This window comes from Petromyzon marinus, chromosome 4, assembly GCF_048934315.1.
Source record: "Petromyzon marinus isolate PM22_M1 ecotype Great Lakes invasive population chromosome 4, UKy_Petmar_22M1.pri1.0, whole genome shotgun sequence".
Classification (NCBI taxonomy): domain Eukaryota; kingdom Metazoa; phylum Chordata; class Hyperoartia; order Petromyzontiformes; family Petromyzontidae; genus Petromyzon; species Petromyzon marinus.
In genome coordinates, this window is record NC_133670.1 from 25,704,398 (window position 1) to 25,723,559 (window position 19,162).

Consider the following 19,162-nt stretch of genomic DNA (forward strand, 5'->3'; position numbering starts at 1 on the left):
GAGTATTTGGCTTATTTATACTTTGCCGTGCGCATGTAAAAAATACTTTCAGCTCATTTTTATTACTACGGCTGCATGCATGAAATACTGAATTGCCCAGCAGCACAGTGCCAATAAGTTTGGTGAATGCTGTTGGGAAATCTGATGCCAACAACATAGTTCATTGCCCCTAAAGTGTAACAATTAGTAATGATTGAAACCTTTGCATTTGTAACATCTTTCTAAATTTTTCAGTGGTATTTTATTATTATCATGAAAATAATAAACTCCTCGGCCTTTTATAATCTGTTAGCTTATGAAGCAGAGATATGTTTTTAGATTGGATGAAATTATTGTTTTTCTCCAAATTATAAACTCGATGCAGACAAATTACTGGCACCAGCAAACATAATTAGTGGGTACTTTTTTTCAATTACAGCAACAAGCAAATGTGGGATTTAAAGCCAATGTGCTGGACTGACGCATCTCTGAAACGCCAAAGCCCTAATCTCTTGCCACTTGATGGGTTGTGGTGTCTGCTGTAGCACGGAGAAAAGCATGTGATGAGCTCCAACACCCGGTCACCCACCCCGATTTAATTCACGCTGAGTCTGATTTAATGCCCCCAGCTGTGCTTCTGCATGTTAGATTGTCCAGTGGCACGCTGCTGGGATGGGAACAAATGGTGCGTTCTCACAGGTATCTCCTACTCATTCCCGGAACGTTCCTGAAACGGCCCAGAACATCTTGCTTCTTGTTCCAAAGCGGTGGGCTCGGCGGGCTCGAGCCCTCCCCTCCATACTCCCACCACCCCCCCTCCTTTCCCTCTGCATCCAGAGAGTGGCGTTTATATTTTTGTTTGCATTATTCACAAGGTTTTTTAACTCGTGGCCTGGGTAGGTTTACCCTACCCCAAATCAAACATATACTTGCGTTACGTTGCTCATTTTCCACCACGGTTTTTTTTTTGCGCTCATGAGAATGCAGCCCAGAAGTTACCTGGGATGAAAGCGGCCGGGGGGTGGGGGGGGTTTGGGCGTAGTCTGCTTGTCAAGCGGAGCGACCACGTAGGCCGGGCTGTGCAGCCTGGGAGCAGTTTGCAGGCTGCCGTGAGAATCTATACTGGGCGGGCTATTGTGTGCTCATGGGGGACACAGCTGCAGGAGAGAATATTTCAGAATATCTGTGTTTTGCTATCTCAACCGCCTTCCTCTGCAAAAGCGAAGCCACGGTAATGAGAACTATGGCACCGTGTGCTGGTTTTAGGAGTTCTATCCCCCCCGCATGAGATCCCGACGCATAATCCATGGTGTTGGTGGTATCAGTTTTCTCGCCATTGCTACCAAATTTGTCCCAATTATTTTATTTCAGCAGTTTTTGGAGGATTTTAAGTTTTTAACTTGAAAGAACGGTCCAATTTAAAGCCTTGTTAATAAGGACAATTTTTTTAAGTTGTGGAGAATTTTTGTGTTAATGATTATTTGATGTTCAATTTGACCCACTTAAAAAATAGAATTACTTGCGTAAACATTTCAAGCAACGTCTTAGGTACAAAAAAATACACCGTTAACCTAATCACGTGTCATATTTTCCACAAACGGGGACTATTTGCACGGAACTAATATATTTTCACAAAATATAATTTAATTCGTGACCAAATTAATCATTAATTAGTTTTATGTCCCTTGGTTTCATGATAGCATGGTTTATTTTTATATCAGATGTGCCATTTCCTTTAGGTGACGCCAATCGCTCAATGAGCACGCGGACAGGCAGGGGTCTACAAATAATATAAATAAAAAATCATCGCGTTTGGGGGGGCAATTAATTCATAAAAAATCCGCAAACCTCTTGATTGTGCCTCATGATGGTGATGGCTATATTACAGCTTTAATTACATAACACAATTGCACCACTGCATTGATTATAATTAATTGTGCAACGATGTATAAACCTTACACGTAAAATAATGACGACTGTGCTTAACACGGTTAATACAAAATAAAGGTTTATTATTGTGCTGCTGTGCAGTATTCATACAGAAAACTAAATCTTTCATTGTTATCGAACTTTGCACATTTTTTCTGCATTTCAGTAGAAAAGTGCATTCTCATCTTAAGCACAAAAAGCTTTAAATTAACATTTTGACTTAACTTTTGTGACTGCAGGAATTCATATTCTTTGGTTCTTTCGGTAAAGTCACGGAGATTAAAAAAAAGTGAATAAAAATATCACGACGTTTCGATCGCAGCACAAGTGGTCGTCATCAGGAAAAGGGGTTAGCCTTTAAAGGCAAACTGTTAATAAAGGTTTGGAGATGGGCGTAGCCCAAGTGTGTCAGCAGCACCAGCAGCATGGGCGGAGGCAACAATGCCAATGCAGCAGCAATGCCAATGCAGCAGCAATGCCAATGCAGCAGCAATGCCAATGCAGCAGCAATGCCAATGCAGCAGCAATGCCAATGCAGCAGCAATGCCAATGCAGCAGCAATGCCAATGCAACAGCAATGGCAATGCAACAGCAATGCCAATGCAGCAACAATGCCAATGCAGCAACAATGCCAATGCAGCAGCAATGCCAATGCAGCAGCAATGCCAATGCAGCAGCAATGCCAATGCAGCAGCAATGCCAATGCAACAGCAATGCCTATGCGGCAGCAATGCCAATGCGGCAGCAATGCCAATGCGGCAGCAATGCCAATGCGGCAGCAATGCCAATGCAGCAGCAATGCCAATGCAGCAGCAATGCCAATGCAGCAGCAATGCCAATGCAGCAGCAATGCCAATGCAGCAGCAATGCCAATGCGGCAAAGGGCCGCCAGGAAATAACTGCACCCCGCTCCACACACCACACTGGAGGTTGATTGACAATAAAACAAGTCCAGTCATGACCCAAAGTGGTTGATGACATCTTTCCAATGATTGCTGAGTCTATAACCTTCCTCTCGATTGAAATTGTGTCTGTGTCTGTATACATGGGTGGCTTCATGAACAAATCTTTGTTGATAGCCAGTAGGCTTGCAAAGTACCATCGTCTTAACATATTATGGTACAATAAAAATACTTAAATGGTCACCGCTCTGGAGTGTAGTACAGGAATACCTTGCACTTTCATCTGGTTAGGGACCAGAGCATGGACGAATGTCAAAGCAGAGCCTTTATTTAGCAGGCATATTTATTTTGGTCGGTGAAAAAAGTACATGCAAATAACTACAGTAAATATAAAAAACATACGTGCAAATAATTACAGTAACTATATAACACGTGCGTGCGAAACCTAAATAAACAGATATAAAAGAAAAATAAACATGAGAAGAATAAACATAAATAAGCAACTAAATAAATAAACAAACGGATACCCTGAAATATTTGCATTCTTGCGTAAGTTGACGATGAATACATTGGAAAATAACTATGAACGCTGTTGTATTATAGTGTTATCACAAAAATAACTATGAATTGCTTACAGTATAATCACAGAAATAAGTACAGTGTTAATAATATCTGAATAAGCACAAATATAAGAGACACTCGCTGAACGACGATGGCGCACGGCGTGAACGTCGTGGGCGGTTTGGGATGAAATAGGATGAAAGAGGAAAGCGCGTGGACGAAATTTGAAATGTCGTTATAATTGAAAACGGCCGAAAGAGCGAAGCGACGAAAGTCAAGGTATTGTTGTACACTAATTGGGAATTGGCACCAAATTTGCAGGTCACAACACCTGACAGCCTGAGTAATAGGTTTTTACCCTTTTAGCTGGCACAAAAACTGCCACCTTTATACAAGGGATCATGTTTGCAATAACCACAACACAGCCAGTCAAAAATGCAAACAATGATATGCACTAAATTTCGATTTAAAGCTTTCGTGACTGCAAGGATTCATCTTCTTTGGTTCTTTCGGTAAAGTCACGTAGAATGAGAATAAAATGATATGCACTGTCCTTGAATTTGATTGGTCCACACCCCTAGACGGCTTTTCTTAGAGCCTAGTCTCCACTGGTGTTGGACCAGATGACAACATGAGGCATACAACTCAAAAAACAGCGCACTATCAGGGTATTGAGAGCTCGGGGTAAGCCTTTACATTATGAGACCTCCTTTGCCAGCAACAAGATATAGTCAGCTAAAAGGGTAAAAACCTATTACTATATCTTGTTACTGGCAAAGGAGGTCTCATAATGTGAAACCTGACAGCCTCATTGCACGTACGTACGTATATATTGTGTATGTGTGTATGTTGAACTTCATTCGCACCGTACATAGTTAATCGGAGGTGCGCACGAGATAAAAAAAAAATGTGAAAAAATGCGCGGCTTATTTGTGCATCACTACATTCGGGGAATGGGGTCGACTCGTATGCTAATGAGCGGCTCGTGACCTCGCGGGGTCACAGGGTCACGGGGCTGCGCGGCAGATTACCGGGTAGTGCAAACGCGACTTGTTTTGCGTGCAGCCTCAGCGCCGCGGTGGTGAGGTTTTTCTTTTTAGCGCAATGAGAGTCGCTCAAAAAGAAGCGGTGACTGGCTCTGACTTCCATTCCATCGCAGTCATAATTATTATAATTGATTTTCAAAATTACATTGCACAAGCTGATGCGGCAGTTGCCAAGGCATTTGGCATACTTGCTGGAATGTTTAATTGATTGAAATATTTATTCTGGTTCTATTACACAGTGGCTATTTTAAAACAACGCATGCTAATGAATGTACAGCTGAAGTAGCATTTTGGCAGAGATTGGGTCATACATTATTCATTAGGAATAAAGCGTGGAATGTTTGCATATATTAATGTTAAGTACAGAAACACTGTTTGCCTGAACGTGTGTGTGCGCGAGCATATGGGGAGCGGTCTTGCAGTGGTGAGCGCGCTGTGTTACGAACCCGGCAACCCGAGTTTGATTCCCACTCGCAACCAACATTGGTGACTAACATCAGAACCGGTCCTGGGCCTCCCCGAGATCGATTCAGTCTTAAATGAGTACCTGGTGCGGTGTGTAAACATCGCCATGAGGGAGACAAAGGCGGCCGGGCGTGGTGCTGCACACTCACCCCCTCGTGTGCCGTGTCGGCCTTCAAAGGACGCTCGCTTAAAGCACTTGCCCCAATGGTCTAATAAGGCTACAAGAGGATGTTTTTTCGTGTGCGCTAGCGTATGCGCGTGTGTGCGCATGGGTCAATGTGTGTGCATGCTATAGCATAGCACAGTCATTGGAACAACATGCAAGCTCCCTCAGCCTTGAATTGCTCCCCGCTCGGTGCACGGCAAGCTTCATTTGTCGCCGCTGCCGTCGCTGAGGTGCATGTTTTTTGTGGCAAACAGTTTGTGTGTGCGTGCGTGCGTGCGTGTGCGTGCGTGCATAGGCCTGATAAACGGGGTGCAGGAAGAGTGCAAGCTGCAATCCTTGGACGACTTTCCACACTGCGAAACCAAACTCCAGGTATGCAAATGATGTAGCTCGCCGCTTCCCCCCTCCGCTTATCACCATATACCCCCCTTTGTACTACCCCCTGCCTTCCCAATTTCCTTCGGCGTCTGTGCAAGTGCCATTATTTTAAAGAAAGCCATTTCAGGGAAATGGCACCTGTTGACTTTTTTTCTTCTGTGTGCTATTTTTGAATGTTGGGTTTTGTGTTCACGCTTGCATGATTGTGGTCACGCTTCCTTAGTTCCAAAAGCTGGCGTGTCTTGATTGGCTGCTGCTTGTAATACGCACCAACACAATGAAGGAAACTAGAACATTATAAGACATCTTTATTTCCTTGTCAACGTTAATTGTATTTTTCTTCACGAGAGCAGCACCATTTTTTGCATATGTAGCGCATAACTGGGATGGAGCAGTGGTGCATCGGTTAGCGCACTGCACTGTGAACTCAGCCCTGCCAAACATGAGTGGCAAGTGATATTTGAACCAGTCCTGGGCACCAGCCCCCACTGCCTCTCCTCACCAATGCTCACATCTGAAGTACGGTACAATAATCCCGATGACTGACGTGACATTTGGTGGCCTTCCTCCTCCAGCAGTGGCTTGACAAGGAGCTGTACATTATAATAATGACTACATTACCGGACACGGCACACACAAATTAATTTGTTGAGCAGTTTTAATGCGGGAGGAAAAAATACGATCGTAAACCTTTTCACCAAGAGTAAGCGGAACACCCCGCGCAGGGCTTGCAGGCCGTCGGTGCACGCGGGCTCCGGACGTGTGCTGTTTTGCGAAATAAGATCGTGGAAGTGTTCAAAGGAGAGCCGTGTACAATGTGGACTCGTATTTAATTTTGCGTTGATGTTATTCCAACGCACGCATATATATGGGATAGTATAGCGTTGTGTACTTTAATGACACCTTGGCTCTTATGATTTACTGTTTACAGACACTTGTTCACCACGTACCGTTTCGTGAGACTCCACCTGCGGCCGTGCGTGACGTTGGCCGAGCAGCAAAGTAATGGAAATTCAGCTGACCAGATAAAATTCGATAAAGTGTGACGGAAGCTTCTACTTTCATGCTCTCAAAAAAATTAATCCCACCTCGGCAAAACCACAATAATATTAATAATAATAAAAACTCTTGTTGGCTTTTTCCATTTGCTAATGAATAAAAATGAGTAAACGTTTACACTGACATTTATCAGAAAAATGCAGCCGCACGAACAATGCATTGACACTTTTAGTTTTGGCATCGTCTTAACGCTGTGCTGTCGTCACGATGACACAGGGCCCACATCACCGGGCGTTTGTCGATGTTGGGGCATTTAAATCGACGCCTCCACTTCTGTCGCTCGGTCGAATTCCGGTGCATTGAGATGGCCTGCGGGCGAAAGCTCGCCCCCCGTGTCTCCTCACCTCTCCGGCGAGCTTTCTTCGCCAACTTCTCCGTGCCGTGTCTTCCCGTTGGCAGTGGATGAAGGACATGTGGCAGTCGGACACGTGCTACGGCAGCTTTGGCGTCGACGGCTCGCTGTGCTCCTTCATCATCTACCTGAGCGAGGTGCGTGATCTCTGGTCTGCGGAGTTTTTGCCCTGCCCGGCCCGGCCCGGCTCGGTGACGTGACCTTCCCCGGCCTCCGCGCCTTCTAAAACAACAATTATAACGTTCAAACCTCGTCAACCGTCGACCGCTATCTTTAAGCGCACCCTAAAGGGTCATGATGTAATTTGTAGGGCAGAGATGGTTACAACGAGTGTCTCCTGCCCTGGAGAGGAGGTGTGTAAGCCCAATGATGACATGTCGTGAGTCTGGATCACGACTCGATTAAAACAAATCTATAATTATCTGTCCTGTGTTTACCGTTTGGCTTGTATTGTTTCTCATGTTAGATGTCTTTTATGTGCATTTATCTGCCCTTCTGCTCCAAATGTAACATGAGCATATGTCGTAAATAATAGATTGTGGCACACTTGATTCGATTGTGCGCACCGCCCATCCATCCATCGGCGTTCGCCGAGCTCCTCTGTTGGCACTGCGCTTGCACCTGCGGAGTCGCCGGTTGCAGGAGCCAAGACTCTGCGCAAGGTGTGCACTGAAGCTTTGATTAAAGTAGACTGTTTGGAAGTCAGAGCGCTGAGCTGGTAACGCTGAGATTTGGGGCTTGAACACAGGCCTCTTGATCAAACGAGACGTAAAAAAATATAAATATATTGTTACGCTCGCGAATAAATGAGGATGTGCGGTGGCCATGTGACCCACAGCTGCGTTCTCCCGTTGCACCGACACTGCCGAGGCCCTGCGATTGATCCCGCGCGCCAGGCCGAACAAGATGCAGATGCTTGCATCTGTATCTTGTCTCAGTTTTTTACCGCTGCAGAAAATTACGTCATCTTATAGACCGCAAAGAGAGAGAACATCTCCCCAAAAACAGTAATTTTGACTTATTTTTTACATTTAATTAAGTGACCATCAGGTTGATGAGGCTCGTTCGCTGGATAGTGAAGAGATGGCAACGATTTGTGGTGGCCTTCATCCAGCAGTGGATTCATCACGGCTGATTAATGCCGAGAATAACCGGCAGCGAAATGTCATGGAGGTTTGAGGACGATCTGGTGACTCACTCAATAATGAACAAAGAACACTTTTTTGTACGAGTTGTGTGCATCAGCTCACAGCCATTGCGCTGTCGGCTGATTCGCGTGTGGAAAAGGATGCTGTAAAAAGAGCTGAATATAAATAGTATATATAATATCGTGCCAACCATGGGGTAACACTTTCTCTCTCACAGTGCTTCTCTAAATTAAAACGCTTGTGTCAACACCACCTTCATCCCCAGGAGATAATCATTCACTGTACGGCAGTTAATGAGAATATAAGCAACCCCATGCTCTTAATGAATTAAATTATTGAACAAAATTTGCATTTTCCTAATTACCTCAAGAGTCGTTCAGTGTAAAACGGCGAGGTGGAAGAGCGGCGAAAGATGATGGTGACGAACGCGGCCCGCTTCTTGGCTTCCGTTGTTTATTTCCGAGAGCGATCATTAAGAAAGCAGACGGACCGCAAATAGGTAAATATATTCATCAGCATGGCTGCAGAAATAATTGCTAGTTTTGAGATTTTCTCGAGGTAAATATTTGTTTAGTTTTTTTTTGTTTGGACAGTTTATATCTGGGACGAAGGTCGGTTGTGGTGACTGTATTGTGTTATGGGCTTCATGGCAGAATGTCGTGCGATTTTTCTGATAGTCGTGAGTGGGGGTGTAAAGTGTGCAATCGTAGGATGGTTATTGAATTACCCACGAGAATGCGTGTGGGGGTGTGTGTGTGTGGCCAAGGGATGGCTCACTATTGCTCAACCACGTTATGTATGCCGATGATTTGGTAATAGCTGTTCATTCAGAGGAGAAGTTGGAGACGCTGCTGCTGAGACTGGAGCGTGCCACTAAGAGATGGGGCCTTACCATCAGCCCCACCAAAACTAAGCACCTGCCTGGGTATTTTGTACCATCGGACACTCCACCCCCACAACTCCCAATCGGTGATGGGGCAGTTGTGGAGAAAGTAGAGAGTTTCCCATACCTGGGCAGTGTGCTCATGACCGGCTCCAGTTTAACAGCAGAGGTCTCGCTCTGAATCAGTCGAGCGGCATTATCGTCGGTTGCATAATGCTGTGTGGAAGCTACCTGGACTGTCGCTCCGCACTAAGCTTCAGGTCTTCTCGGCCACGGTCATTCCCTCCCTTCTCTACGCTTGCGAAACGTGGACCCCCCTAATGGAACATCTTCGCCGGTTAGAAACATTTAGGCTAGCCTGCCTACGATCCATCGTGGGTTTAACCAGGCTGGATTGTGTGAGGAGCTCACAAATCTTAGAAAGATCTGGGCAAAGTCCCATCGGTGAGCTCCTCCGGCAGGCAAGGCTGCGTTGGCTGGGTCATGTAGCCCGCATGCCGAGCCACCGCGTGCCGAAACAGCTTTTGTTCGGCCGGATCGAGGGGGCTAAACGGGCGCGGCACGGGCTAGAGAAGAGATGGAGTGATGTGGTACAGGAGGACGTGGATCTGAGTGGACTTGCCGATGACTGGTACCAGCCGTGTCAAGATCGGCCTCTGTGGAGGAGGCTTGTGAAGGACGCTACTGGGCAGTTGGAGGCAGTCGCCCTCCAACAACAATGGAGGGCGGAGGAGCGACGCTCACAACAACGAGCGGAGCGCCGGGTGGCTAAAGCGCAACAGGTTGGCACAGTAGGGGGCACAGGTGGTGCATCAGCCAGTCATCTCAGTCAGTCGACCCGTGGCACTTGGGTCTGCCCCGTGATCTCCTGCCAGCGAGCGTTCGACACTTTACGTGGCCTCAAGGTGCACATGGCCTGGCACAAGCGTCGTGGTGACATCACCACCACTTAGTGGCGAATGGCGGTTGTTGAGTGTGGCTTTTTTCCCAGCGTGCTCAGAAATAGCAGCTCGTACCTTGGGCCTACAGACATTGCAGTGTTATGAGGAATAGCCACTTGTACTATCATGTGAAAAGGTGTGCAGTGTTGAGACACATTAATCTCTTCTGCGCTAATGATCCTTAGACACAAGCGCACTTATCCTAGACACCTTGCGTGCCCGTATTTACCGTCTATATTGGATTTTTTTCTTGCAGTCAAGTTCGACTGCAAGAAAATTACTGACTTTGTGGGACAGTTATACATTTTACTTAAACCAAAAATATAATTTGACGTCTCCTTAAATTGATTTGGTGTCGGAGATATTTCTCGCCCCTGAACGCAAACTTGTGTTGATGCTTATTATGCGATTGCGGGATTTAATCATCGGCCCCCAAATGAGTGGCTGCATGGATAATTGTATCCCTGCATGCAGTCTTGCCCCTTTCCCACACAACAAAAGGCACGCTTCACGAGGAACCGTGTCTAATTAAATCCATACGTTTCATAGTAGGAATGTTGTTTTGTCAGTGTGTGCTCTCCGCAGTAAATTCAATGATTTTACACCTATCCAGTCCATCAAGGATAATTGGCAGTGCATTCTCACATTTTACCAATTGCATTTCTTCCTTTTTTCTTTGGGCTTGTCATACACTGTCCGGTTTGTGTTAAAAGGAACACATTATTTCTGTGAAGAGAGGAAAGCAAAGCAATCCTTGGTATAAAATACATAATTTAGTTTATTCATACTTCAGTCAAAACTTGCACTATTATCACCACCACCACCACGAAGGTCTAGCTCATAGCTACCATTGTCCTTAACATCATCAAGACAATCATTGAAATCGTCATCGTAATTCCCACCGTTGTCTTTATCATGATCATCTTCCCATTGACGCCCAGAGTGTATCATTCAAGTGAGACATCCTCATCATCAGAACTTCTATCGTTCACCCGCATCGATGTTTGCAATCGCAACATTGTACTTGGCACCGCGGCGTGTGTGCCAATGCGGAGGACTGCCGCGCGTCCATCGCGGGGGCTCGGTGCAATGGCTCTGTATCGACACCGCCGCTCACAACCTCGCCACCCCCCCCCCCTCCCTTATGGCATCGCACCGCTCGCCACGTCTCCACGTGGTTTTGCTCATGTACTGCAGACTCGTTCTCCGTCGCGCGCAACCTCGCTCCGTTTCCCCCGCCCCCCCCCCGCACATTTAGTTTGCGTCTGCATTTGTTCCGGAAGAGCTCGGGGCGTCCTCAGCGTTTGCCGTAAGGTGACGCCGCATTTTTCTTTGTCTCAGAAATTAAAAACCGCGCAAGTTAGGGTTAATTCTGTTGCGAGCTCTCACAGATAATGTGCCCACTATTCATGCCGCCTGGCCGCTGCTGGTGCCCCCCCCCCCCCCCACCTGCAAGTTCCACCTCCAACACTTCAGCCCGTTGTCTGCTGCTCGATGTTTCACCACCACGCTCCCAGTTGCCACCTCCGTGCGTCAGTGCCCAATTTCCATCGTTTCCCCGAGGAGTTACTGGCTGCCGTGGCTTCCACGCCTGCCTTTTTTTTCTCTCTCTCTCCCTCCATTTTTTTGTAACTTATTGATCAACGAGCTCGGTAATAAAATAAATCGAAATCCTTTCATCTTGAATCCAACGCCAAGATTGATTGCCCTTGTAAAATAGACATTGATCCTTTTTTTAAACAGCCCAACACCTACTTATTTTTAAATAAGGTTTTCGTTAGCCCTGGCTTTGACTCTCCATTATTAACATTCGAAAATAAGTCCCCCTTGTTTCGTCTTTGTGCACTGTTTTTTGGTGTCCAGCTATCCGCTGCCTGCGTGTATTCCAAATAACGAGACGGTTTTACCTTTTTTTTGTCATCGCAGCCTGCTCTAGACGTGTGCCATTGCTTTCCTCCAAATGTAATCTTGAAAAATGTTCAACCTTAAGTTGGCACCCGACAGCGAATGTAGCTGTTATCGCAAGCAGTGGGCAGGTAAATAGTTTAGACCAAAAAAAAACCGTCGCCATTTGCGCAGGCCTGTCTCTGCATATTTGTTCTCACGCTGGATGTGAAAAGACAGATATAAAGACCTTTTTGTACCCTCCTGTGTGAATTGCACATTGTTTAAATGCATCTCACGCATCGGGGAACTGTAAAACTATACAGCCACCCTGGTTCCTCGTATCACGATGATGACCTTGCCAAGGCGTTTTCATTGCCCATCGAGAGGAATAAAAGATATCACTCTTTCATAAATATTGCAATATTTACTTTTAGGTATTTTTGTACGTCGTCACGGCCCAGTTACTAATCTACATGTTAACATATTCCTATTATCTTTTTTGCACGTAGGGCAGCGACACCGCCTAGAGGTAGCACTAGGGCAGCGACACCGCCTAGAGGTAGCACTAGGGCAGCGACACGGCCTAGAGGTAGCACTAGGGCAGTGACACCGCCTAGAGGTAGCACTAGGGCAGCGACACCGCCTAGAGGTAGCACTAGGGCAGTGACACCGCCTAGAGGTAGCACTAGGGCAGCGACACCGCCTAGAGGTAGTACTAGGACAGTGACACCGCCTAGAGGTAGTACTAGGGCAGTGACACTGCCTAGAGGTAGTACTAGGGCAGTGACATCGCCTAGAGGTAGTACTAGGGCAGTGACACCACCTAGAGGTAGCACTAGGGCAGTGACACCGCCTAGAGGTAGTACTAGGGCAGCGACACGGCCTAGAGGTAGTACTAGGGCAGTGACACCGCCTAGAGGTAGTACTAGGGCAGCGACACGGCCTAGAGGTAGTACTAGGGCAGCGACATGGCCTAGAGGTAGTACTAGGGCAGTGACACCGCCTAGAGGTAGTACTAGGGCAGCGACACCGCCTAGAGGTAGTACTAGGGCAGTGACACCGCCTAGAGGTAGCACTAGGGCAGTGACACCGCCTAGAGGTAGTACTAGGGCAGCGACACCGCCTAGAGGTAGTACTAGGGCAGTGACACCGCCTAGAGGTAGTACTAGGGCAGTGACAGGGCCTAGAGGTAGTACTAGGGCAGTGACACCGCCTAGAGGTAGTACTAGGGCAGCGACACCGCCTAGAGGTAGTACTAGGGCAGTGACACCGCCTAGAGGTAGCACTAGGGCAGCGACACGGCCTAGAGGTAGCACTAGGGCAGTGACACCGCCTAGAGGTAGTACTAGGGCAGTGACACCGCCTAGAAGCAGTACTAGGGCAGTGACACCGCCTAGAGGTAGTACTAGGGCAGTGACACCGCCTAGAGGTAGCGTGTTTGCCATTTGCTGTGGAGGTTCACTCGTTTGGAATTCAGCGGCCGCCCTGGTTATTGCTGCGGGTGTCACAGCTGTAATAAAACTACGCGCAGTCTGCTTCCCAGCGGATGTTAAAGATCCCCGGATGTCATTTGCGAGAGTCAACCATTATGGGGCTGCGTCCGTATCCCAACTTTTCTGAATTAAAATATTATCTGTAGATTACTCAAGTGGGGTTGTACACATATCGTTGCTTTCTACTGACAAGCAAATGACCCAGGTCACTCCATAAAATGAGACTCTGTCCTGGTCTCTTGAGTGCTCACCTGCTTAAACAAAATAAACTTATTCATCAAAGAACAAGAGGAGGATCACGAGACACTAGCGATAACAGCCTTGTCACCTTTAACGGCTTTGCGTTATCTCCTTCTGTACCTTAGCCTGTTTGGTTTGCCCGCAGAGATGATAAACGTGTGAACATTGTCGTTGCAGGTGGAGACGTGGTGTCCTCAGCTTCCTTGGAGAAAAAAAGTGTTCAAGCCTGAAGGTCCCCTGGTGAGGATAGGCGGCCCAGCGAGGCCACGCTCACCGTCTACATATTTGGGCTGCTTTTTGCTGGCTTGCAACAGTCAAGCGGGTTGCAAAATGTTTAAAATCAACACGTGTGCCTCACATGCAGCTTGATTGCCGTGCACCTTGTAAAGTTTTGCAATGGAACTGATTGTGCGCATGCAGTCATGCACATTTGCAAGGCCTCGAGGGTGTTACCCATAATGCGTTTTAGCACTTAAAAATATTGCTGCACATTTTATTAACAGGTGCTGAAGTCTTTGAGCAAAGTGATTGTGTAACAATGTACTACCCTCAATTCCATCGCTGGATAAAGGCCTCCTCCGCGACCTTTCGGTCATTTGGGATTGCTTGACCATACTTCACCACCATGGGCAGTGCTTGCCCACAGGTGTTATTCGTGGCCGTGATTTGAATTCGGATCACCGGGGTCAAAGCACAATACACCAATCACCGCGCCACCACTCTACCCCTTGTGTACCATCGCCCGGCTTGAATTCCCTAATGCAGACATTTAACCACATGCACTGCGCTCAAGTCCCAGTGAGGACAACTAGCGGTCACCCTGTGGGGTAATGGGGAAATTGTTCCAGGTTAATAAAACATAATTTAAAGACTGAGCAATGGTTTACCCTGCCACCTCTCTCTTCCAGTATGACACCACCACCTGACCCCATGTTCATTTTTGTGTGCCGGGCTGACCTTAACAGGTGTTAGCTCGTAGCACTTGCCCCAACAATCTCTTGTTCACGGCTAAAAGGTACGTGTGTGCGAGCGGAGCGGTGGTGCAGTGGGTTAGCACACTGCCCTATGAACCGGGTGACCCAAGTTCAATGCTCGGCCACGGCTCGCATCAGTGGCTAGTGATATCTGAACCGGTCTGTACCCTCCCCTGGGTCGACTCGGCCATAAATGAGTACGTGGTGCGACGTGTAAAAATCAACGCTCGACCGCGCAGGTGGCCAGGCATGTTATTCGCCACACCACTGCTCCGGGTGCCTTGCGTCATTCTCCTCTATAAACTATAAACTAAATCTAAACTATGTATATCTTACCAAGTAAGGCCCTCTAAGCTACATGGCTCTTTATCAGAAGTTACCTGGCCACAAATGATAGCTCAACAAAAGTGGATTATCACGTGGAAATTTTGGTAGTTCATTCGTTTCTTAGTCCGCTTGTCCTGGCGAGGTTCTAGCTCTTCCTGGGGAATTCCCAGGCATTCCCAGTCCAGCCGAGCGACATCGTCCCACCAGCGTATCCTGGGCTGGCCGCGGGGCCAAATACTCTGAACGTTCGTTTCTAAATGTGGAGGGAAAAACCGGAGGTCCCGGAGAAAAATCCATGCGGCCACGGGGAGAACATGCAAACTCCAAATAGACAGGCGTGGGGGTCTGGATGGAACCCACGACCTGTATACCAGGTGAGGTAGTTAACATCTTGCCACTGCGACCTAAATAGGTGCTCGCTAACAACGTCCCCCAACGGTCTGCTGTGCGTGGCAACCCTTTGTCTTTGCGTGCGCAACGTGCGTCCTGCAGGCGGAGGTGAAGACCGACTTCAAGCAGCTGTTCCACCGCATGGCGTCACGCGAGGAGTTCCGCTGGATGAAGATGCGCATCCTGCGCATGGAGGAGTCGTGGCTCGCGGCCGTCCGCTCGCTCTCGGAGAAGCACAACTTGCAGGGCCGGACGCGCAAGAAGGTGAGCGCGTCCGTCTTCTAGCACGCTGCCACCAGCCCCGCCAGCAGCGCTCCCACCTCCGCTGCTGGCTCTAGTGCTGCTGCTGCTACGGCTCGTGCTGCATGGAACAGTTGACCCTGCTAATGCTGATACCGCTGGAATTTGATGCTGATGCACCTGGTACTGCTGATGTTGCAACTGATTGCTATGGTTACTGCTGATACTGGAGCTGATGCAGCTGCTGCTGCTGCGCATGGTGGAAATCACGGTGCCAGTTGTTTCAGTGACTCTGGGCCCACAAGGCTTTGGATGTCTTGAGTTGACAGGCATGACTATTAATTGGCAGAGCACTCTTGCAATTAGATGCTTAACACGCCACCTGTGCAGCGATGAATAAATCTGGGTCGCAATTTGGTTCAACAATAAATTACTTCACCTTGTTTTTACATCTCATTTCTATTGTTTCTCGCATCTCCTCTCTGATTTATACTGCTCCAGCCATTTCGTTAGCCTCCATGCAATAGATTTGTAGTGGGTTCTACGGAGGCACACACTTGAACTTGGAGGCAACACGTTGATTACACACGGCCTTAACAGGGCTACTACTTAAACGTCACAACAAGTTAACTGAACCCCAACAGGGTAACTACATAATTGGATCAGTCAGTAACACACTGCCTGACCCACGATGCCGAACGTGACGACCGAAGACCGAAGGGACGCAGCGCCGAGAGTTCCATTCCAGCAGACAGCCGCGATTGCTCTCGGGACCTCCCCTTTATGCTCCCGAGCGTGGCCTCACTCTGCCTTGGGTCACGCCCCCTTCTGAATCCTACCAGAAGGTTCTCGACCGAGCATCACGTGCCCCTCAAGTCCCCTTTGGGCCCCCTCGCTATCCTGTCCCGGTCACGTGCCCTCTCGGGTTCACTCAGACTGTCACGTCCTTACTTGCCCTTTCTCTGACCCTCACCAGGACCATGCCCCCTAGGGCCCGCTTCCATGCCATACCTACTCGGGTGCCAGAGAGAGGTTCAAGACGTACAGTTCCACTCTTGTGACAGTAGCTGGCACTAAACGCCATAGTGACTCCTTTTACGTCACTACACATTTTTCACACGCGAACTATTCAGTGCATGCGAGTGCAAAAATCAATCTTCGATCGATGAGGCAACGCGTCAACGGTTACCGCGTCAGGCCAAAATGGCATCCGGCCCCCGTGATGGTAACGAGGCCGCTGCTTCATCGCAGCCGGTGCCGTTACCCCGAGACCGCTGGTCCAGCAACCCCGTCGGCCTCGTTGTGTCGTCCATGGCTGCGTGCTCGGGGTGTCAATCGGCGGCGAAAGTGAAAGTGCCGTGGGGCTCTTGCCGCACGTGTGCAGCTCTGTCCGTGCGTTGTCGCGTTGGTAGCCGTGCGGGCGTTATCTCTTGGTGAAGAGGACGACACTCGCAGCCACATCTCAGCGTTCCTTGCTACGGTGTTGTTGCTTGTGTTGCGCATTAATGAGGCCAGCCGACGTCATGACCGCGTCGGCTCCTGGACACAATCGTTGTGGTCACGCGTCGACTGCAATCCATCCGGCGACTCATTGTGCGTCTGCAGTTGTGTTGAATATCCTGTTCGCACAACAGGGGCAACAAGTCGCGGGGTCGGGAGTGATGTGATTCCACACTCGGGAAATGGTAATTGTGCAATTCGTGATGAATTACAATCGAATTGTGACAATTTGATTGTAAACGTTGTTTCGGTTGACATTGTTGACGTGGTAATTATAGCCGACCCCAGGTCAATGCTAATTGGGGGAATCGCGCTGATTGCGGGAGAACCATGGCTTCATCCCGTCGCGTCACCCGTTGTCTTCCCGCTCCTCGCCCCATGCCCGCCTGTGGCAGATTCTGGTTCACCTGGGCCTCCTGACGAAGGAGTCGGGCTTCAAGATCGCAGAGAGCGCCTTCTCGGGCGGCCCGCTCGGGGAGCTCGTGCAGTGGGGGGACGTCATCTCGGCCCTCTACCTCCTGGGCCACCACATCAAGCTCTCCGTGTCCGTGTCCGAGCTGCGAGAGTAAGCGCGCATCTCTCCGTCTCTCTCCGCTTCGCTCGTAAAGCCGCCATTTGCTTCACTGACTTTGAATTTACTTGGGCCAACTGCGGAGTAGACTGCGGTATTAAAACGAGTGTTCAGATGTTCAAACACCAAATACATACCTATTTCAAGGCAGCACGTCTAAATTAACCACACGCACTTGTGGAAAAAATTAGGCAAACATGCTCTGATAATATTTCCAGAAAGGATGAAGCTTATTATTTTTTTCATCATTTTGATACTGGAAAGAAGGTCCCATGAAGACTATGGTGTTGTTCACGGGCAGGAGGTCGTAGGTTCGATTTGGAGTTTGCGTGTTCTCCCCGTGATCATGAGTATTTAGCTGCAATCATTTGTGGCCAGGTCGCTTCTGAAAAATAAACTACGAAGCTCATTGGGGCTTACCTTGCAAAAGAAAAATAGTAGTTAAACGAAATGTCAACATTGTATTGCTATTTACCTGTTTGGGGAATCTCAGCTCCTGATGAAAGACAAACAAGCCTGTGTTTGGCCCCCTGTCTGAAACGTCTAGAGCAAATTTGACATTTTTTTCTTTCCTCTGGCTGCCGTTTCCCACCGCAGAGACGTCTTGCAGTGCTACTTTCATAAAATTGCCATTCGCAAGAAGTTGAGTTATTATTGGAATTTTCCAACACAGATTCTCGCTAAGCGAAGCAGTGATCAGATTTGTCCAGATCTGGGATACTAAAATAAATTTTGACAAATAAAACCAGTGCAAAAACCGTTGCCTTAAAATTGCCCTCGTGGTTTTAAATTAAAACAAAAATATCTCACCTGGATGATTTCTTGAGATAGAATAGGCCGGCAAGCGACACATTAATTGCAAAGTGTATGTCACAGCCTTTAGTTGTCTATAGCTGCAGACAGAGTCCAGAGTGTCTAACTGAAGAGTTAGACAACATTTGTTCCAACATTGCATTCACTCATTGTCCGCTGTGCACATGTTCCACTTTGTGAGAAGCTACCAGTGATCACCAAATTGATGGAGAGACTTGGCCCTGGCATGGCAATGTCTCATTTTTTGGCCTTCGGGTAACGACGGCCAACAGATTAGCACTGCCGCCATTGCTTGTTATCCTGGGAGACGCCTCCACCTTGTCTCCATTTTAGTAACGTTTCTTATTATGATTCCATGCAATTATGAACGCATAACCCTCGCCGCAGAGAGAGAGAGAGTTCTGTAACAGATGTGCCGCTGTGCAGGTCAGTGCGTTGTGGCGCCGTAGTTTCATTTCTGCTTTTATCTTCAGTCGGTCATCATAAAAATAGCGAGTCGTTTCTGTCAGTGAGATTCCTCAAGGCAGTAACGTATAAACAAACCGGGATTGGTTCACTAAATCCACAGAGAAAGGCCCAAACATGTTTCGAGTGTTACTAGAAGTACACTGCTGGCTCACACTTATTGTTTCGTATTTCATTCACTTCTCGTGTCATCTTTCCATGCAGTCACTGTGACATCGGTGCTCTCGTTTTTCACAGCGACCACGTTGGGGGCTAACCAAACGCTTCCAAGTTGGCCTTTACAATAAGTGAGCGGGTTCTGTGTTGGCCATCTCATTTCCAAGCCGTTCTCATCGTCCCAGTGTAGATTTACGAGTGAACTCGGCTCCTTCTGACTCGGACGCCTCACCGTGGTGCCAGCGGTGGGACTACCCAGAGTCGTCTGCTCTACCGAGGGCCACATTGAATCTTCGC

At 47.9% G+C, this 19,162-nt stretch overlaps 1 protein-coding gene across 3 annotated transcripts in view; it reads left to right on the plus strand.

Moving 5' to 3' along the window:
- Positions 1 to 19,162, plus strand: part of MGAT5 (alpha-1,6-mannosylglycoprotein 6-beta-N-acetylglucosaminyltransferase) — a 103,092-nt gene that overhangs the window by 54,015 nt on the left and 29,915 nt on the right. For all 3 annotated transcript variants that reach the window (XM_076060335.1, XM_032944519.2, XM_032944509.2), the window contains exons 4-8: positions 5,344 to 5,420; positions 6,885 to 6,974; positions 13,607 to 13,669; positions 15,223 to 15,384; positions 17,256 to 17,425. In XM_076060335.1, coding sequence (XP_075916450.1) covers positions 5,344 to 5,420; positions 6,885 to 6,974; positions 13,607 to 13,669; positions 15,223 to 15,384; positions 17,256 to 17,425 — 562 coding nt within the window. The remainder of the gene's footprint in view (positions 1 to 5,343; positions 5,421 to 6,884; positions 6,975 to 13,606; positions 13,670 to 15,222; positions 15,385 to 17,255; positions 17,426 to 19,162) is intronic.